The following is a 21,362-nucleotide window of genomic DNA, read 5'->3' on the forward strand; positions in this document are numbered from 1 at the left end:
AAAATGTTCACCACGATAGAGATTGCCCATCTAGAGTCGGGCGTCCGATAAACCGCATCAATAATAACTGAGGCGAGAAGAAGAACTGAGGCATTACTTAGCCATAAAACTGTGACAATAGGGCAGATGTTCATGAATTTCTCATTTAATTCCTCCTGCCAACTGCTACAGACAGTGTAGATATTGATGCACTGGAGATCTGGGGTACGTAATTTGATAAACTATTAAGAACAAACGATTTTGCCGAGTTTGGTATATTTATACCACTATTACACACAGGCTAGGTGTTGTTTAAAACAAACGATAGGAAAAAATAATACGGGGAGGATACGCATCATCTTATTTCAAAAGTCTGTATACATGTATATCACCAAACGATAAAATACAACTTGATGTGGATGTCAGTATGACTATTATCCTGACTCAAACGGTGGACCACATCCGAATGAAACTGAAGGCGAACTTTAAAAAAAAAATGTACAAGTGTCCACTTACGTAAGCAAGAGAAATGTCAAAAGCTGCGGAAAAGACAAGCAAAGCAAAACGCAACCTACTCCAGATTGCCTAAACCCCCGCGCTGACACGGCGATGAGGACAGGCGGCCATGTCTATTTTTTCTCCCCGCCGTCTCCATAGAGACCACCGGGCAGGTCATTTGTCTGCTTCCACCGGAAGAACTTGCTGTCAGTCCAGTCGCAATTCCTCAAAGTAACTGATCAGTAAGTCAGTAACAAGAACGTACAGTACGCTCAATTCAAGTACATCTAGAACAAGGTAATGGCTTGAACTAACGAGAAAGCATTCCCTGCTATATTCTCGCTTATATATTTAAGAGTAATGTCACACCATAACGTTTATCATGTGTGTACATCCATAGCACAGAACAAGAGGAAATAACGTGCAGGAGGACTGCAGGACAAATTAAAAACTGTTTAATTATGCATGCAGTATAAACTACTCTTACAGAATATTACAGTGTTTTTTTTTATATTTCCAAGATTGCATTAGACAGCAAAATTAACGTAATGCCACGTGTTGCTTTAATACTAACCTTTTTTAAGGATACAATTTTTCTACGTTTTTAAATAATTGATTCTACCAAGACGTAACAGTTTCTTTCACTGCGTACGTTTCTTTTCCAGTATGTTGATCAATTGAATTAACACCACAATGCTTAATGTCAAGTCACATACAATAATTTTAACAGTGAAAACCTCTGTATTGTGTTTAAATTAAAGACTTCTCTCGTCGGTAAGAATCTGGAATCCTATATTGAAAGCATTCCTCCGCCTGCCCCTAAATGCCACTTCTTTATTGTGTTGTTCTGGATTAGTAAATATCGCCCTCTACAGTACTGTAAACTGAAAACGAATGATAAATTGCTTAGAGACTCGCTGAGCTAAAATTTACAAATTATATTTTAAGAAAATCTAGTGTTTTTTTTTATTTTTAGAGTGACAACGTTCTCAGCACTTAATTGCATATTGTATCCATTTTATCATTACTTGGTACAAAGAAGGAAACAGCAGCAATCCAATCACGTTAAAATTCGAATTTTACTTGAACATGTTTTGAGTAATTTAATAAAAAGTTTACTAAACACTGTAGACTGGTTGTTTTTTTTTTCATTTTAAATATGGATTACAAAAGTCACAAAGGTCATTAAAAACTGACCATTTTTAAAAAATACCTGAAATATTCTGTATCCTCAAAATCCCTGAAAGACTGAATTTTACTGGAAAGTAGGACTGGAAACCTCTTTTAAAAAAAATAACAGTTTAAAACAGAACATTACCAGACTCAAAGAATGTCACATGACTCCCGTGATAAAACAAGCACCATCAGTCCATTATCAATCTGTTTCTAACATCATCATTTACATTTTTTTTACATGCCTTGATCCACTCATTTACACTTACAGGGGGTTCTTTTTTTTTTACAAAAACAAAAAGAAAAAATTAAAATGAACTATGCAAAAAAAAGACTTTTCTTTCCTCACATTCATTAAAACCGCAACCTTAATGCAGCCGGGACAACGCAGACTTAAAAACTGTAAAAAAAAAAAAACCTTTAACAAATTCCTAGGTTTATACCACTTCTGTTGGCCTGTCTGCTCCAGATGATCTCACTTTTTATTTCTGCTTTGGTTCCGAGGGGAACCTTTCAACAAGTCTCTTATCCTGAGGTAGACGCCAGTGGCTTCAGCAACATTAGTGTATTCACCGGTGTCTTCGAAGGGGATTATTCCTTCTGCAAACTTACTCCTGTGGGGGACAGATTCCACTTTCTCACTGGCATCACCACTCTCCTCAGTCTCTCTGCCAGGGTGTTCTGGGATATTAGCTTCCTGCTTCACAACAGCTGAACTCGCAGCCAGGCCTGGGGCTCCAGTTCCAACCTCACACACTGCCTCCTTCTCGACTTCAATCACAACAGCGTCGTCATCGTTATCATCATCATCATCGCCGACGTCTGAACTCACGGCAGCCGGCGCCACCTTGTTTGCGCGGTCGGCGTTCCCAGGGGAGGCGTCCGAACTTTCCAGCCTCTCCACCCCCTCCTGGGCGACCGCTTCAGCGTCCGTCAGGCACGGCGAAGAGGCCGCAGACGTGGCAGCGAGGGGGGTGCCCGCGGAGATCTCCGAGTCGCTGTTCGTGTTGGCCTCGGTGTTCTCCAGCGCCGCCCAGATCAGCCTCTGCTGCTCCTCCAGCTCCTCCAGGGTCAGGCCGTCCTCGTCGGTGGAGTCCTCGCCCCCGCGCACGCGCACGGCCGGGGAGCCGTTGGAGGGAGTCGGGGGCGGAGTTCCCTTGGGCAAAGGGGGAGGAGTGGGAGTTGGTGGCGGCGGTGGGATAAAGTTCGGGGGGGTGCCTGGTGGGGTGCCCCAGGGCTGAGGTGGTGGCGTACCCACGGCGGGGGAACCAGGTGGGAGAGGAGGCTGGAAGGGGAAGTCATTGTAACTCCTGGAGCTTCGTGGAGTTTCGGAACCTAGAGACAGATGCACACGACTATTAATCAGGAACGTCTGCATGCCAACATCTGCAGAAAAAAATACAAAATCCCAACCTGAAGTCAAACCATTTGATTGAGTTTTCGATGCACGTTTCTTAGCAGAAAACATTTATGTTTCAACTAAAGAACAAGACTAAAAATTCTTTACTTGAACACGTTTATTGCATTTTACCTCTCCTGAATGTTGTCTACAAGCCTGATGCACCTGTACACAGAAAATACCTGAATCAACCTCCATATCCAAGCTCCTAACACTGTCAGAAATGTCCGATTTCCTCTTTTTTGGATTCCGAGGGGATGAATCCCAGTCATGAACTCTTTTCTTTGAGTCTGAGGTTGGCTGTAAACAAGCAGACAGAGAAATATTTTAGCGTATGTTATGTGCCTGTAAATGTGGTACAAACCAGATGTGAAAAACTGATGGAGCAGCCGAAATCCATTCCCAGTGCGATCTGATCAAAAGGGTTTAGAGTAGTATTGGAATTTGAGTATTCGGCCACACCACCATTTTTCTGACAGCTGTTTGTACCAAATTCTCAGGACTGTGTATTACATAATGAAAAAAAAAATAAAGGAGACAGAAATGAGATTACCATTGGAAAATTACTCGAGAGATAAGCAGCAAAATTCTCTTTCAAATGATTTGACTGCATTGGGATGGAACCATACTGTCGCCACTCCTAAAAAAAAATAAATACGTTTGTTAAAAAAAAAACAAAGACTTGCTGGAGAATCAACTGACAATCACATTTCCATGAATATTCAAAAGTTCTAAACGTTTATGTAAATTTCAGCCACTGAACAAATAGGTAAGTAGTTACTAACATCCATAATGTGTTTTGGTGCAGAAACATTGAACCCAGGGAAATCTATGAGCTTAGACACATCGTAGGAGATTTGCTGGTTCCGGATGTTCTCATCTTCTTCAATTTCTCCATCGCTTCCTGCTATGAAAAAGGAAATGAGCAAATTTTGAAAATGAATATTGGCCAAACTGGAAAACCGATATGCATTCAACACAATTGTGGGTGAGCAAGCAATTTGTTAGCCATTGGAAAGGAAAAGGAATTAATTTATTAAAATCAACATACCCTTTCCATCATAGAGAGTCAGACCGGAGTTCTCCATCTCTGCTTCTTTCAGCCAGCCCGGAGGGTAGCCCAGCTGTCGCATGCGGTAAATGAAAGGTGGCAAGGTGTTCTCTTCAATGCCAAGGGCATCCTGCAGCTCCTCGCTGCGAACAATGACATCACTGGGCATTAGCAAAGCAAACTCCTCTCAAAACAACCTTAGAACTGCAGTCATCAAGAAATGCATACTGACCTAAATACAATAGCAAACTCCCGGGAGTAATGAGGCTTATTGCACCTTGCCATTTTCACAAAACCATTCAAAATACGAACAGTAACAGGCCAAATAATTCTATCCTTTAATGTAACAGTTTATAACTTTAGACCATGCAATTACCCACTTGTGCCTCAGGCAAGGTAACTAAATGAGTATAAATTTGCCATCACAAATGCAACAAACTAAGATTAATTAGTTTGGAAAATGTTTGAAAATTCCAAGACAACACATTCAGGTAAAATGCAGCTCTTTATACTCTTTTTCCAACTACATATGTGCTTATATAAGCTTGTAGCATCAACATGGTCCTGTTCCACTGATGTGTTCCTTTGCTATACCCATTAGAAGGTTTTCAATACATGCATGGTAAACGTATTTACCTCACTCGCCCTGGTTTGTATTTTCCAAACCTTTCTTCCACTTCTTCAACATGATAGCGTTGGTTACTTTGACTGCCACTCTGGGAAAACTCCTTTCTTTTCTCACTGATCCGGGCCACGTCCCGTGGCTTAAAAAGTGAAAATATGCTTTAGGCGCACATTTGAAAAGCAAACATTCGTGTCTGCGATACATCTGTGACTCAAACTCAGTTGCACAAAACTACAAAATAAATCCGTAAACACAGGGAATTAGCACCAAAATACACCACTGCAAACATTTTTTAAAGCACTGTTTTGATTACATTTGTTATACCTTTGGACAGTCCTTTAGCTGATGAGCATCTGAACCACAGTTGAAGCAGCAAGGTTTGGGTCTGCAAAGAAAAAAATCAGACTTAACAGCACAGCTGATGGAAATGAGCATAATGTTTGAATGTACAAAAACTACTGGACCTTTTTTCCTTTATTTGCACCTCCTGCCCATCCAGAGAGATAACTGTGCCAAATACCTGCTGATATCTTTGGGACACATATTCAGGAATTTTAATTTTAGAGAGCTGCATTACAAAAAAGGCTCTATTTAAGAATGCTGAGGACTTGGGTTAAATGGCAAGACCCAAAATCCAAAACAAATGTCTGAATAATACCTGTTAAACCAACTGCAAAAATGTTACATTTAATAGATTTTGTTCAGTATTATAGGCATTGCAACTGTTAAAATTGGAAAAAAAACATAAAAATGATGCATCGATCTGCATCAGAAACTACACACAAGTCACAAAATTCCAGTTTAAATATGATATACAAAACTTAAAGTTTGAAAGTTATCAAAAAATCTTGTGCAATCTTGGTTTTCACTGAAGAGTCAAGTTGTCTTATGCTCAGCAAGTGCAGAAACTGCTTGCTCTGCATCAGACTTCTAAAAACGCTCGGGTGTAGTCGACGCCCCCAGTGAGCAGCGATTCCAGAGGATACTTGGGAATCTCCCATCCATCTGTCAGCTGGGGATTCTCGTTTAACAGAGGCTGCCCAAGCTTGTCAAGACAGAAGCTGGTGAAATAGAGAACATTCCCGACAACCTGAGAAAACAAACACAAACAGGATCACAAATAGATCTACAAACCAAAACAGAACAGAAACAAAAAGGGTTATTATGCTTCCGCGATGAAGACTCACAAGGGTCACCCTTCATACCTTTAAATCACACCTAAAAAAGTCAGAAAACAATCATTATGAAAAAAATATCAACTTACGCTAAATGCATCCTTGATTTTTTTTATCGTACTCGATGTATTCACTTTATGGTGCTCTTCCAGAACAAAACTTGATAGCTAGAGAAACAGCATGGGGAAGAAAAATAAAATCACCAAGCGATTTTTAAAATGTTGCTAAATAAAGAAACAAAAGGAAATTGATGGGATGTTTTATGCAATGGAATGCACTTCTAAATCAGTTTTGAAACTGGTTTAACAGTACAGTATGAGCCTTATAGTCAAGAAATCCTGGACATAGCCAGCTAATGTCATAGCCCAGGTTCAAATTAATGTCTGGATTGATGTCTCTTTGGACTGGGGATTTAGATCAGTTTTGAGGTTGAAAAACCAGTTTAGCGTTTATCACATGACAAACAGCCTGAGAAGTAACCTCAATGTTGTCGCACATAAACTAGCTCAACATACAAAGACGTAATCATCTAACAAAAATCACAGTGAAAGGAACAGGAAGTACCTGAGGCCTAACATTAAAAGAGGGACTCTCTTTATCACTTTGCTCTTCGTGTTTCTGGATTAGGCTGAAAATACAGTCTTCAATTTCTTGGTGGAACTGCCTGAAAGAAAGACGAAGCAAAGACAGTTGCTCAGCTTATGTAATTTTTAATATATCTTACTTAGATGTCAGGAAACTGTACCATTCACCACAGAGAACATGAACTGGAAGTGCAACTTATTTATGTTTTTTCAGGAAAAAGAAGATTACATAGTATTATATACAATAATGAACAAGTGTGAACAATCATCATGGCACGAAAGACTTGGTAACTGAACAAACTGTGTAAATCCAACAATAAAATAAAAACAAGAATAAAGGAGTAGAAAAAGGGAAACCAGAGATTTGGAGGAGATACGCGAAGGAAAAAGAGAAAAAGAAAAAAAGTAGCAAAAGGACAGAAGAGGTAAGGCACAGTCTTCAAGGTCTTTTAGTCTGCATGTCTGGGTCGAGCTACAAGCTCTTGAAGTTAAAAAAGGGCTTCCAGGCAGTATAAAGTTTTGCAGTGGAGCCACAGAGGAAAAACCTATTTTTTTCTAGGTGGAGAATTGAAACCCTTACTTTGAGATGACGTTGTTTGTAAACAGAATCTGCAGCAGTGGGCCGTCTACCTTGGAGTCGTCTACCGTTATTCCACTGGAAAGAGAAGCATTTAACACAGCGATCAATCCCAGTTAATGTACAAAGACACACACAGCTCAAGACAGAACTGAGGCCACCCGCACACCAAACACTGTTCTCAGTTTATTCTCAAAGGTAACGAAATAGCATGCTTACCTTGGCTGTGTCAAAATTTTTAACTTTCTCTTCAATTCCTGATGTGAGCTGGATGTTAAGGAAATGCTGACAGCATGCCTGTCCTAGTGCTTCCGAGATCTAAAAACATCTAAAAGTTGTTTTTTTTTAAAAAAAGTATCACTGCGTTGTATCAAGTATATTAAAAAGAAACAGCTCTCTGCGTGTGTAGCCAGTGGGTATACACATCTACCATCACAAGGCGCGAGAGGCTACCTTTGTGACTCTTTCCCAGACTGCTCTGCAAATAACGTTGGTGGCAGTGTAGATACATAGATCAGATGGATAGATAAGGGTTTATTGATCCCGAAGGGAAATTGAGGTGTTACAGCAGCCCAGCCCAAGACAAGCAAAAACAGACATTAGAATAGACAAAAAATTAAGTACAGCAATACAAAATATATCAGCTGTGTGCAAAATATGCTCATAGTCACTGTAAAATATGTCACTGTATATACAGATTGAGTGTCCAAAAAGTACAATAGTGCAACATGCTGTCCATAGGGCTAATAGTCCTAGCCTCGGGCAGTGACAGCCTCCAGGAGGAAGGACCTGCAGAAACGTTCCCTTGAACACCGTAGCTGGAGCAGTCTGTTACTAAAAGTGCTCCGCTGCCCAATAACAGTCCCATGTAGCGGATGAGAGGTAGCAGTGCAGTAGTTAGAGCTTGACTCATAATCAGAAGGCTGTGGGGTTATGTTCAAACTGCAGACACTGCTGCTGTGCACCCGAGAAACAATTTCACATCAATAGCTCGAGTGCACCCAGCTTTCCACAGGGGGAACAGCATTGCTGGGGGTAACCTTGTGAAGGACTAGCAGTCATGGGAATAAGTCACACACTGCCAGTGCAAGCTCTAATGAGCCTCTGGGGTTGAGTATGGATTTTTTTTAAATAAAAGTTCCATCTCTTTCAGAATACTGACTGTCGGAGTCACAATGAGCACGAGTCATTTCTAACATGCAAACGTATAAAAACTTAAGACTCAAGATCAGCTCATAAGGAACACACAATGCCTAGCTCACCAGACGACAGGAGCAAGGTTAATTGAGAGAATTCGGCAGGCAGCTTCACAAAGCCTCGTTCACATTATCAGGCTGCTAGCTTGCAAAACTGCCACCTTAGAACTGCTTTTCCATAGTGCCACTTCCGACAAAAATAAAAACTTTCACATTCCATTAATCTCCTCCTTCCCAGTGATGGCCAGAATATAGAGGAATATATTATTAATATCCGTGTATTACATTGCAAGGGTTGTTACCTTTAGGGGATGAAACATTTATACGGCGCTTAATGACAGTGCAACGACACGCAGCAAGTTAATAAACACGGGCTACAGTACCCACGCGTGCGGCTGACCATGACCAGAATAACAACGAGAACGAATTCGGAATAAGTCCCACGTTTTTGCGAAGACCGACATATCATACGAATGAAAACGCTTATTAAAATAAATGTGATTTTCAAACCTCTCTACCACTTTAATCGTTCCGTGCGTGGAAGACATAAGGCAACATGCCACTACGAAATAACCAATTTATCGAAGAAACGAAACTGAATCATGCAGTAACGATCCTCACTACGTCTAAAACAGACACACAAAAACGAGTCCAGGATTACGGCTCAACTAAAAGACAACGAACAAAAAGTTAAGATAATGATCTCGGATTCGGGGGAAAAGGACACTTGAAACATCATCGATCTATTGCCGTTTTTTGCGATCGACATCCTAAAATCTATTAAACGCCACGCAAATTTGTAGTACAATTTATCAAGTGACACGCTAAGCCGCTTGCGAAAAGCGAAGAACTAAAACCTACAATCCAGTTAGAGAAGAAAGAAAACGGTTTTCACGAGTAGTTTTTTTTTTTATTGCAGTGCAAAACCCTGCGAGAGAGAAACCCCGCACTCTTAACCAATGGCTTTGCGGGCAGCGAGATTTGATTTCTCATCCGTGCTTACAGGCCACAGAACAAGCGCCCAGCACCGTCTGTCTGCCACTCGTTACGGAAGGATATTCTCAGCTTTTAAGCGGGTGATCGTCTGCTCGCATTCTTCTAACCTCTCCCGGAGCTCCTGGAGCTCGTCGGGACTTTCCTCGTCATCCTTGAAACGAATATGCATCGTTACGGGTTTGTTTTCTTCCAACTGCTGGAACAGTTCCGTGTCTCCAAAATCCACCTCCGACATCTTCGTCCCTCCGCGGGTCAGGGGTCAGGGGTCACGGGGTCAGAGGTAACAGAACGAGGTCCCGGATTGGAGGCAAAGCGACATGTGCTTTTCATTTTATAGGTAAACGGGGCTGAGCCGAGGAAGTAGTAGATGAAATGTGTGTACGCCTTAATATTAGTGCTGATATTCAGTACCAAAACACTGCATTAGAGTGTACAGTCGTGTGTAGTGTATAGATCGTGTTAATAAACAGCTTTACTTTGGTAGCAGATAGTGGATAAAATTTATTTGTATACTGAGAGAGAAGATACTGTATGTTCGAAGTGAACAAAAGGGAGCATAAAAAACTTTTCGTCTGCACTGGGGGTAACCCTTAATTGAAAATCGTCTGGGTGTCTTACGTGCCGGGCGATGATATCAGTGGGAATCTGAGGTTCAGATGAGAAATATTAACGTGAAGTGGAAGCGAACGTCGTTCCTGTGCAAATTGGGACCGTACAGATGGCGTCGCAGGCTCAGTCTCTGTGCTTACCGCAGTGGGACGTCGGGACGAGAAGCGTTCGTTTCCTTTACCTCGCAGGCCCCAGGACGTTTAAAGTTTGCAAGAAATGTGATGCAGAGGTGCGTAATAAACTGTTGTTGTGCTGCATGGAATAAGCAGTCCTAAAACTGGTCGATGTTAAAATCCTTTCGCTTACGTTTAAGACTCTCATTTGGCTCGTTTTAATTGTATATAGACCTTTTTATTCCCATCCTCTCATGTGATTCTGGAGGACTATGTGTTCACACTGACTGTCTGGATAGATGGGTGACAGTCTACTCTATCGTAAAGCTGTGGAATATCATACCAAAATAAATAGCAGTTTTTGTGAGTCTTAATTTTATGTTTTTTTTTGTATATTGTAAATCACTTTAAGATCATTGTCTTTAACATCACAATATACAAGTTTATTATTAAGAATCCCTTAAAAGAGCTTCTTTTTCTGTCTGAGCTTAAATTATTATTATTTATTATTATTATTAAGCTATAAAAGACACAGTAAAATCTGATGTCCACTGACGTAACTAGCAATATCAGCGTACTATGAAATACTGTGAAATCACAACGGGCTGGAATACAGGAAACAAATCTACCAGAATTTAAGGATTTGGAGGATTAAGAGCCACTTAAGGAGCGAAGAGCCAATACAAGTTTTATTTTTTTTCAGGAGGGTCTGGTTCCACTTTTTCTTGGAGCCGATTTATTTTCAAATACAGGCATCCGAACAGAGAATCACACAAGATTCCATGCAAAGTTTGCAAAGAAAGGGCTGGCAAGTAAACTCAGCTTTTCTTCTGGTGAGTTCTGTTCTTTAGTTTAAGTGCCATTTGTATATCTGAAACAGGAGTCATATTTTTCTAATGTCTTCTTTTCTGCTTCTTAATAGAATTCCGATTTCACGGATTGAGGCTCCCATGTGGGACTAACCGCCTCTGGTTTTACAGCATTCAAGGGCTTTTCCGTGTTGCGTTTGAAGTGTATAGCAAGCAGGAACAGCTGTTTGTCCTTGAGACATTCCAGGTATGTTTCCATTGGTGTATCACAAACACCCAGTCTTCAGTTTTCTGTTGCAGGTGTTCAACGTATTTGTATTTAGTTGATAACCTTAATCAAAAGCAATCAGTGACGGTAAACATTGTGGTTTGATTTAAATATTGTACAAAAGCAACAGAGCATAGAATGGATGATTTTGACAAACCTACATTTAATTGACACCCCCAAGGTGGACAAGAATATACAATAATATAGTAGTCTTTTTAATCTCCACAGGAACTGTGGAAATCAAGAATAAATGATGAACCCTTGAACCCATGTTATGATTTGAGTGTCCAGCTGTGTCCTGCACCACCAGACGACCTTATCGAAATACACAACGAGGACTGGATGCGCAGACTCAGAACAGAAAATACTCCAGGACATAATTTCTGTATCTTAGAGGATAACTCAATAACGGAGACAGATACGGTACACATTTCATATGATACATCTGACTCGGTTCCTACAGCCGACCACAACTACTGCTCCCCAGAAAACATGGAAGATCCCTCTCATCAGGTCTCCCAAAAAGTTAGAAGCCTGGAATATTTTCTACAGAGCCGTAAAAATGACGTTCACAATGAGCAAATCAAAGTGATCTTACTTCTACTGGATCACATGCAGCAATACATGACACAGGAATTCAGCGAGAAGGGTTTGGCAGACATTGTGTTACAGGTCTTGAAGGCAACAGATCACCTGGTGCAAAGGCAAACCTCTGGAGAGAACTCAGTGTACAACAGCTGTCTGCTTTCTGCAGTGGGCAGTTGGCTGGGGCAGCAGTTTAATTCTGCAAATGCCCATATTAGCAAGCAGATAGAGGGATTTAAAAAAAGCCACATCAACAGAATCGCAGACCTGCCTCCAGCTGAGGAGCTGGTCAGCAAGTTGTTTCCTGAATCCATGAAGACACTGCTAATAAACTGGATGGGACTGAATGACGCCTCTGCTTTATGGAAACGGCAAAGTGAATATCCCATTTTGCTTCTCATTTTAGAATTTGCTAACCACAACCTGATAACAGGAGTTGCACATGTATTATATTCAAGTTTAATATGCAAATAGAACAAGTTAATTTCTCTGTGGTACATATATACGCGTATGGTATGTACAGGTATAGTATGTCCATCAAAAGTGCTCTCTCAAGGCAGAGACATAATCAGGGAACAATGTTAACGTGGGAATTTTGCAATGGAAAAATGACTGAGGCCTACTCAAGTTTTATACTCAAATGTATAGCATAGATACTTGTTTGGGTGCTGCTGTGGCAGGGAGGCTGCTACTCAATTGATCCAGGAAGCCAGCATTATATGAATACCAGGTAGAAGACGGTCTTTGCAAACAGTGGAAACAAAATAACCAATTTAATGGCTTCATAGTCAACACGCTTTAAGTCATAAATGACCAGATCTATAAAACAAATGTATCAGTTGCTTTTTTGTTCATTCTAACCTTGCACAGCTGAGGTAAAAAGGTAGATAGATATGTTAGGACCACGGTTTTTGACCACCTTCCTGGCTCTGCAAGACTCACCCACACATTTGGCAACATTCACTGCGATCAGCATTATCGTGCATTTTAGTGCTTCTTGCCATGGAAGATTAGATCTCTAGTACATTTCCTACCATTTTAATACCTATGCTTTCAATTTGGATATTGCATAACAGAATGACATTAAATCCATTTTCTTACCACTAGCTGCATTATGTAAATGATTTTACAGATCTTCAAACTGGTATTGGAAAAAGGTGCTGATCATTTTAATTGTTATGTTCTCCACTGCATGAAAAGGTTTTAAATGAAATGTATTCCATTATCACAACACAAAACTGGAGACCAAAAAGAAAATATCCTATGCACCATTTATTGTCTGCTTATTTAAAACATTACAGGCAATAAGACTGAAGATGCTTTATCTTTCAAAAAGAAAGATCAAAATTACTTAGTCCAACCAGGATTATCCTTCAATTGTTCTAAGTGTACATTCAAGACTATTCAAAAGGGAATAATAATCAAGTCAGTCCTCTCAAATAAACCCTGACACTGCCTTTACAGGCTGGTTAGTTCCTTTTAATTTGTTCTTATGTTCCAAGTATTGTCCAAAAGAATGGACATAGCATGATGTACTTAAATCCAACCAGGGGAAAACTATTAAAGAACCATACAAATTGGACTACAGAAACTTGTAGTTTGTTAAAATTACAGTCGGTATTTTAAATTATGCACCTGCATAAACACCCCCCCCACCAAATCTTTGATCACTTTAGCCATGTAAGGTACACTAACTAAAAACAGAACGACTCAAGCTATGACAAAAGGAAAGTCACGTTTTAGATCATTGATATGGTTGTGTCACTTAAAGGGGGAGGAATAAGGCTGGTTTTTCTAAGCTGCAAAAAAGTACTTACATAAAAAGAAGCCTGTTCTATAATCTATGGTCTGTAGATTTGACTGGTATAATACAAAAAAACTGCAGCTACAATGTGATTTCATTCCCCTCCACCTGCTTGATGTACATAAAGGATGGAATAAATGAAATATTCTCAGGAGTTTGAAGCCTTTCCATAAAAAACACAGGATTTTTTAATCAGGTGCTAACATAAAAAAGCTATAACCCCTAAAAATTCATAGTGGATAATGTGCCCTTTGGCAACCCAAAATAATGAATCATTGTACTTTACATCTACACAATATTCCATTCATGTTTCAACAAATGAAAATATATACAATTTTAGTACAAAAGCAAAGACATGAATAGCAATTGTGTGTATTCAAAGCTCCACTGTAACCCCCCTCTTCTTAGTCATCTTAAACCACTGCATATTTTAAAAAGATGTACAGAAACCTAATGCTGAGGCAACATCAGCATTTAACTAAACTATTTACAAATGAATGTTTTAAATGGGTGAGTATTCAATAAATTACATATCCAATGCAACATCCATGCAAGCTAGTCTACTAGCTTTTCATTAAAGACTTTACATCAGAACACAAAGCTTTTACAAAGTTTCCAGCGTTGTTGAGAAGCTATGCAGGAAGGCTGAATACAATGGTGTTAAATGGCATCCATTCCTCTCATTGACGAAGAGAAACCCAGTCCCATCCCTCTTTGCGTGTGTGTCTGCGAACGTGCCATTTCATACTGAACATCTAGATTTCTAAAAACTTCCTCCTGCTGCTTCAGAGTTTTCAAACTCTCGTCATCCACCATGCTGGGCACACCAGCTTCATCCTCACCCTGAAAGTGAAATAATGCCTTTTAGATTTCAGTTCTGTGCCGATACACATTTAATGAAATTAACATGCATCTCTAATACTTACTTTTATGCCCATTAACTTTCGGAATTTTACATTTTGGTCCTTATTTCCAAAGTTAAGCTTTTCCCATAGCTCAGCTGTCTGCGATTTGTCCTGTAAAAAGACAAAACAAGTAGTGTAAGACTTCCTTGAAGTATCACAACAAGCGATGCTAGACAAGAACGAGTCTAATGCATGCATGATCCAATTATTTTAAGAACTTTCAACCATCAATATTCTTTGGTTATTAAAGTAGAAGGAAGAAATCCCTACCCCTTCTTTTTTGCCCTGCCAAAGCATTTTCCTCTTCTTCTCTTGTTCTGCAAATTTCATTGGGTTCACAGCTGCTGGGTTGTAGTAGCTGGGTACTGCTATCCCAGTCTCGGCTAGGGTTTTCGCCTGCAAAGCTGCCATCTGTGCAGCCATCGCTATCTGAGGAGTGACCTGAGTCCCAGAAGCGAGAAGTGCTGCAACGTTCAGGACAGATCCACCAGTGGTAGCAACTACAAAGAACAAACAATTAGGCAAGCTCACTGCAAAAGTCAATTAAAACAATTAGGACCGTGAATCTGATGTTCCATTTATTTAGAATCACCGCAGTCTTAAAAATAATCTTTTCTAAAAAAATATCACTATACACAGTCTATAAGACTAGTCTAAAAGTCAGAAGCCAAATGCAATTCACAGTTAAAACTACTACTGATCATGGAACCATCTTCTTACAAAGCACACATATCTGACATTCAGTTTATTAGTAGTTTAAGTAGGTAGCTGCATCAGCATGCATAGGCTGCAAAGGAACAAGTAAAAGGTTTATTCCATGTTGAAAAGAGAAGAAAGGAAATGCAACATTTCAGGTGTGGAAGGCCTGCCCCCATGCCTAAAGGCTCCAAAGCCGAAATGTTGCGTTTCTTTTCTTCTTTTTCAGCATGGAATAAACCTTTACTTGTTCCGATTCAGCTTATTAGCCAATTCATATCAATATCAATTCATATTACTGTCTAATTAAAGAACTTTCTTACCTGTGACAATCTCTTGCTGCTTCTGCTTCTCCAGCATTTCTTTCTCTTTCTGCTCCTGTAATTTCTTTGCTCTCTCTAATCTGTGGAAAGAAAGTGTCCATGCATCAGTATTATAACCTTTCATTGGCCTGATTTAAAACAAAAATAACCCTTTTTAGTGCACACTAAGAGAGAATTCCAGCTTAACGTTTCATTACAGCAGCTGTATTACCTTCTGGCAAGTGCTTCCTGTGCATCCATCGCAGTATTCCTGCCCCGGAAAGCAGGAGGACTTACAGACCTACTGCGACTTCTACTGTATCTGCGTACTTTCTCTACTCTCTTCTTCCTTTCCCTTTAATATATAAAAGCGTTATATTACTTCAAACAACAAGACAGTGCTTGATGTCTTTAAGACCCACTATATTTTTGCATGTATTAATCAACGGAATTTAATCCGACCTACAGACTACAGAAATTCTAAATCGATCACAGTTTTAATTAGTTCAAAACCTAAATGGCATGATTCCTTAAATGATTATACATAGACTAAAACAGGTGCCTGGAATAGCGAGAAGGGTTTTTGAGTAATGTAAGGATCATGCAGGTTTATGAATAAACACGATTCAAACTCAAAAATAGATGTTTTAAGGCCAGTCTAGTGCTGGGCGATAATTCGATAACGATAATTATCGCGATATAGTTTTCCTCTATATAATTTTAACAAAAGTTCGATAAATGTTAGATATATATGTTTATGCTTTGCGCATGCGCACAAAATACTGCGCGAGTGCGCGTGCGTGTTGCAGACCGGGCAGCTAACGTGGTGTTGTCCCCCACGGTGGTGGCTGACACGACTGTAGTTAGAGTGGGGGAAATGAGCGACACTGAAGCAACTGTAGTGCTGCCAACGACCGGCTCGAAGGACGATGACATCGTCGACAGAAAAGGTCATTCAACTTCGGTAATTTGGAGATATTTTGGCTTAGACATAAAACAGAGCACTTTGAACTTTGCAGTCTGTCTGAGCCATCTTCTATGTGTGTTTTATCACACTGCAGTATTTAATTTTTCTATTAAGATATTTATTTTGTAAATTTCACTCATGCATATTTTGACATAAAAAAGACTTGAATACTCTCTACCTCAGATTTGTTTAATGTTTCTGCTGTTTGGCAAGTGTTTGTTGTGTTCTTAAAATAAAGAGTTGTTTAATTTACCAATTAACTGTCTGGCTTCTTCCACTTTCACTCAGGAGAAAAAATCTGCCTTTAAACTTGAAAGAAATAATGATTTGACATTTATCATGATAATTATCGATATCGACCGATATGAAAATTTTTATCGTGATAATGTTTTTGGCCATATTGCCCAGCCCTAGGCCAGTCCACTCAATTGTATCTTAGTCCAGTCTAAGTCATGTTTTCTTGTACTTATCTGAAAATAGCTAACCTGCTTTTGCTGCGACTTTTACTTCTGTGCCTGTGTTTAGATCTGGACCTGGAACGTGACCTGCCGCGGCGCTTTCTCTCTCTACTTCTTGATCGCCTGTCTCTGCTTTTGGAGCGCGACTTCTTTCGGTCTCGACTTCTGCTACGATGACGTCTGCAACAACCAATAAATAAAATGCCTGTAAAAAGTCCACGCTAGCCGTCTTCCAACATTAATCTGCCTACCCTCATCACCTTGTATTAAATTGTCACTTTTCATGGAACATGTATGTGGAATTTGAAACCCTTCCCAATTTTCCAACATTTCAAAGTATAATGTCACAACAGGTTTCCAATTACATATAAAAAAATATTAAAGAGCAGAAATTTAATTAAAAAAAACATTTCAACGCTTAAAACTTTTGAAAAGCCATCATACCTCACAAGGAGGAAACACTTACCTTTCCCTTGACCTTGATCTGGAGCAACTTCTGCCCCTGGAAGATTTCTTTTCTTTACGCCTGTGGCGCTCTTCTCCATTCTCGGAAGAAAGCCTTTCCCTTCCTTTCTCCGACTGCTCCCGGTCCTGCTGGTCTTCTGCCTTGCTAGATTTGGAGGGCTTGTCTTCCGAATCTCTTCTTCGTGCCTGTTTTAAGAAGAAGTTGGTTCTTTCAGGAAAATAGTGCAACAAAAAGAGTTAGTATGAGAATTTAAAAAATCCACTAACGCATGTAGAGAAGTAACACATAGTCACTTCTTTGCTGCCCAACCCCCCCAACATTTGATGCAAGGTTAAAGTTTCTTACTGTAATCAATAGAATCGGAAAGGATTTGCAAAAGTCTTGATCCATCAGGCTTTCACACATATTGCTGCTTACAACATATACATAATATATAATATGGAGCTCTTAATTATCACTGAATTAGTCAAACTCCTTTATTACCTTACACGTGTAGTCCCTTACTTGGAAATGGATTTGAGTTTAACTCCTATTTTGTGTTCTTGTACAAAAACATTAAAAAAAACAAGATAAGATATACAAAGATATATGCACTTAAATATATGCGTATAACTGCATATGCAGTAGACTGCCTCTACTGTGCCACAGTATAACACTAATCTGTAAATTTGCATCTATGTTTTTTGCATTAGTGCTTCTTCATCGTCTCCCTTAATTCCCTATACTAAATTCTCCCGACTAGTAATGCAAATTCTTTCAACCTTTCCACTACTGATGTGTTCTGTCTTGCTGGTGCATATTTAAAAGAATGCTTCTTACTCAGTTTTTTGTTATTGCTTCTGAATGTCCAGAAAAAAATGCCAAGATATGTTACTTTAAATAAAAAAAAAACAGTAGTTCTTTTGTTCTCAGGTGACAAAGTAAATAGAAACACACCACAAATCTGACAGTGCTCCTGGTGTAGCATGTTCTGGAATGTTCTTATTGTGTAACCACATTAGAGTGACACAATGTTTATATACAGTGCTTACTGGTATAAGCAATACCAAGAGGACATGAGATCTCACCAAACTGGAAAAGCAAAATTAACTTTCCCAGTTAAAAAATTTGATAATCACAAATCAATCTATTAGGCAACATATTTTCTGCTAATTTCCTTTCTACAGGGGAACCACTTTAATTCCTAACTAAAATAATGGAAAAAACTGCAGTCATTCATAGAAATTCTGAAACAAATACTGCATTTATTGCCACACATTAGCAATAAAGTCAGCTCAATCTAAACATATGGTTAACTTTTCTTGGTGCACTTTCATTTCTGTTCAGATAACACTTAGTACATACATCACAGTAGGTTCTGATCTAAGTACTAACTGAATTTCTTCAGATGTGATTCTGGCATTTTCTCTTACAATGTTGTCACGTACTGATCGTTTTTTTAATGAAACTTAATTTGTTAAAAACCTCTTCAAATTACCAAAGGAGCACAAACTTGAAATAAAAAAAATCAAGATCTTTTCTAAGAAGGGAAATATGAGTTTGAATGACTGATAGTTACCTTTTCAGGAAGTAGGCATATAATTTTGCTATCTGAGTCTGCAGCGTCTTCAGTTCACTGTCTCTCTTCGTGCATTAGCACGCTGAGTATGATTTATTATAGAAATGTTATCATGTGATCTACACACAAAAGTTATGTAAAAAAACGCTCCTACATAAACATACTAAACCACCATCTACAATTGTTCAATTTTTATTTTTCAGTTATAGTTATATAATGACACTACAGGAGACAGTTAATTGTACTCTTAAAGTCAAAATAAAAACATCTATTTACCGCCACACCCTGATAAATGTATCCATGCTTCTCTTGATTGTCCACTAATAAATCTGATTTACTAACTTACAGTTATTAGAAAAAAATCTGTCTTGGTACTTACCATCCATTTAATTATCAAGTTAATTATAACAATAGCGTTGCAAATTCTACATTTATCCCTAGGTGAGTTCAATAAACTAAAATTAATTACCTCTTTGCTTCTGCTGCGACTTCTTCTGTGCTTCTTATCACCTGAAAAGAAAAACAGCTCATTATGCTGTGTACAGAATCCACCGTGTAATACTAAGTGGACCACAGTTGGAACAATTTACTGACGTTTTGTTGATAGAATCTGTTTCATGCCTTATTGCTTGGTGTATGCTACAGCAGGCAGCTAAATACAGCAAAATCCCTGGGAGAAAGGAGCGTCCACTGAATACTATCAAACGGCAAATACAGTCAAATTTAAAAACTGCATTTAGGAAAAAATAAGTACAACCTGTTTTATGCCTCTGGGATTAATTTCTCTGGCATACAGTGGAAAGACCAGGCTGAAATCCCTGTGCCGACCAGCACAGACAGGATGCGTCGGGGTGGACACAAGCTGTGTTCATTTTATTGAGGTATTCTGGTCAAACAATTTTAGAAAATAAATGAATGAATATCCCCACGGAAGGAGTTCTGAGCTGTTGGATGCTAGAATTGGAAAACATCTCAGAAGAACCTGCAGCACCATTTTTTTTGGTATTAAATCCCACTATTCAGGTATGTTCTACAGAGCCTCTATAAACTCAAAAACATAACAACATTACAGAGACAGAAAAGCAGTCCTGAATGTGAACTTCCATTTTATATTTTGCTCAATGATTAAGAAGCCTGAAAAAATAAAAAGAAAATGATCACTTTAAAATTAAAGGGGCTCAATGATTGTTCCAAATTCATGAAGTACACAATTTCCACTCATTTCTTCTCAGCTAAGGCTGCCTAAAACAGAACTGGAATGGCCTCCACCCCTTTATAATGCAAAAGCCTCTTGCGCAAGCAAACTGGTGTTTACCTTCTAAACTGGTGTTTACAGGGCTGCTAATTCAACTCAGAAAAGGGTGCTATCAGAAAGAACACAAGAAATTGTGGTGATCATACTGCCCACTACTACTTTTAACTAACTGTGATATTTTAACACTGAGATACATACTCAGCTTTCTTCTTCTGTCTCTTGAGCGTGACCGAGATCTTGAGTGATGATGTTTTGAACTTCTTGGAGACTTCGATGTGTCTGTGCCGTCTCTCTTCCTGTCTGTATCTGGGGAGGATTTCTTCCGTACGAGCCCGTCCTGGTCAGCGTCGTTGGCCTGCAGTTTAAGGAAACAAAACGTTTTAACCTGAAGCGGGAAGAATAATCTTTTGAGCAATCCATAAATATTTGTATATTTTGAGTGCACACTGAGTTAAAATTTCATTTAAAGAGTTAATTATTCAGCCATTAATAGGAGTTCAAACGGTCGCAATTTAAAGTCACATAAAATAATGGTTTTAACAAAGATCAAAGCTAAAATTCGATTAGATTACCATTTAAATGTATCAAGTGGCCCAAGCACAGTCAACGTTTGCTTTAGGTTCTCAGATATATCCGAACAAAATTCGGTTTTTAATTGCGGATGCTAGACGATATCGCAGATCAATTATTGCGGTCACAAAAGACCCGTGCAAACGTGTTAAAACGATTGTTTTCTCTAAAGTCTTTTTATCAATCACAATAGTATACACAAACTTCGGTTTCCAACCTTTGATTAATGAACAATACAGTAACTAATAACCGTAGCCGAGAGCTTTTTTTTTTTGTTTTGTGAATACATTCAACGGCGATCCCGACATGGCTGCCGTGACGCCATCTTCTTTAAAATGCGGTTCTTGAAAAACATGTTTCTTTTACCAAAAGAATCATCAGTACGAGTTTAAAACGTCGTCACTCTAGCTTAAAAAACATCTTATTATACACCTACCGCCATGTTCGATTCCTCAGAAATGAAATATTGCTTAAATCTTTCCTACTGCCAAACCAACTGCTCCACACAACCGAACTCGAAACTCCCCATCCAGCTCACAGTTCCCGGATGTTGTGGCGTGGTGCATCATGGGACAGTGCGGCAAAGCAATGTAGGTCTCGCGAAACACGACTTCAGTCCACATCTTTGTGTGGTTTAAAATAATAGCAACACTTACAACTTTTTTCAATTAAATATACAATTATTACATAACTACAGTGTCCATGAAAAATCCCTCAGATCGTAAGGAAAGCATTTTTTGTTAT

The 21,362-nt window shown here is 39.1% G+C and overlaps 3 protein-coding genes across 7 annotated transcripts; 1 reads left to right on the top strand and 2 right to left on the bottom strand.

Moving 5' to 3' along the window:
• Window positions 1-917: 917 nt before the first annotated feature.
• On the bottom strand, window positions 918-9,494 carry zcchc8 (zinc finger, CCHC domain containing 8). Of its 2 annotated transcripts, none has more exons than XM_088935864.1 (14): window positions 9,315-9,494; window positions 7,281-7,321; window positions 7,065-7,139; window positions 6,465-6,564; window positions 5,990-6,067; window positions 5,712-5,815; window positions 5,190-5,255; window positions 5,050-5,110; window positions 4,737-4,864; window positions 4,101-4,243; window positions 3,835-3,953; window positions 3,603-3,689; window positions 3,232-3,349; window positions 918-2,985 (listed from the first exon to the last, which is right to left on the bottom strand). In XM_088935864.1, exons 1-14 carry the CDS (start codon window positions 9,486-9,488, stop codon window positions 2,126-2,128), a joined length of 2,154 nt encoding a protein of 717 aa, XP_088791990.1. In that variant the 5' UTR covers window positions 9,489-9,494; the 3' UTR covers window positions 918-2,125. The 2 variants fall into 2 exon arrangements, with proteins under 2 accessions (XP_088791990.1, XP_088791988.1); XM_088935862.1 differs by having other exon boundaries at window positions 3,835-3,956.
• Window positions 9,495-9,861: 367 nt separating this feature from the next.
• On the top strand, window positions 9,862-12,743 carry LOC148819089 (uncharacterized). The gene is made up of 4 exons (XM_088936148.1): window positions 9,862-10,091; window positions 10,679-10,808; window positions 10,898-11,031; window positions 11,281-12,743. Exons 1-4 carry the CDS (start codon window positions 9,972-9,974, stop codon window positions 12,109-12,111), a joined length of 1,215 nt encoding a protein of 404 aa, XP_088792274.1. The 5' UTR covers window positions 9,862-9,971; the 3' UTR covers window positions 12,112-12,743.
• Window positions 12,744-12,894: 151 nt separating this feature from the next.
• Window positions 12,895-21,175, bottom strand: rsrc2 (arginine/serine-rich coiled-coil 2). 4 transcript variants are annotated; one of them, XM_088936144.1, is made up of 10 exons: window positions 21,055-21,175; window positions 20,247-20,403; window positions 19,263-19,303; window positions 17,236-17,420; window positions 16,797-16,949; window positions 15,577-15,699; window positions 15,366-15,445; window positions 14,617-14,846; window positions 14,368-14,457; window positions 12,895-14,284 (listed from the first exon to the last, which is right to left on the bottom strand). In XM_088936144.1, exons 1-10 carry the CDS (start codon window positions 21,058-21,060, stop codon window positions 14,102-14,104), a joined length of 1,248 nt encoding a protein of 415 aa, XP_088792270.1. In that variant the 5' UTR covers window positions 21,061-21,175; the 3' UTR covers window positions 12,895-14,101. The 4 variants fall into 4 exon arrangements, with proteins under 4 accessions (XP_088792270.1, XP_088792272.1, XP_088792271.1 ...); XM_088936146.1 differs by lacking the exon at window positions 16,797-16,949 and having other exon boundaries at window positions 21,055-21,172; XM_088936145.1 differs by lacking the exon at window positions 15,577-15,699 and having other exon boundaries at window positions 21,055-21,172.
• Window positions 21,176-21,362: the final 187 nt, after the last annotated feature.

Source organism: Atractosteus spatula, chromosome 17 (genome assembly GCF_055471065.1).
Source record: "Atractosteus spatula isolate fAtrSpa1 chromosome 17, fAtrSpa1.hap1, whole genome shotgun sequence".
Lineage (NCBI taxonomy): Eukaryota > Metazoa > Chordata > Actinopteri > Semionotiformes > Lepisosteidae > Atractosteus > Atractosteus spatula.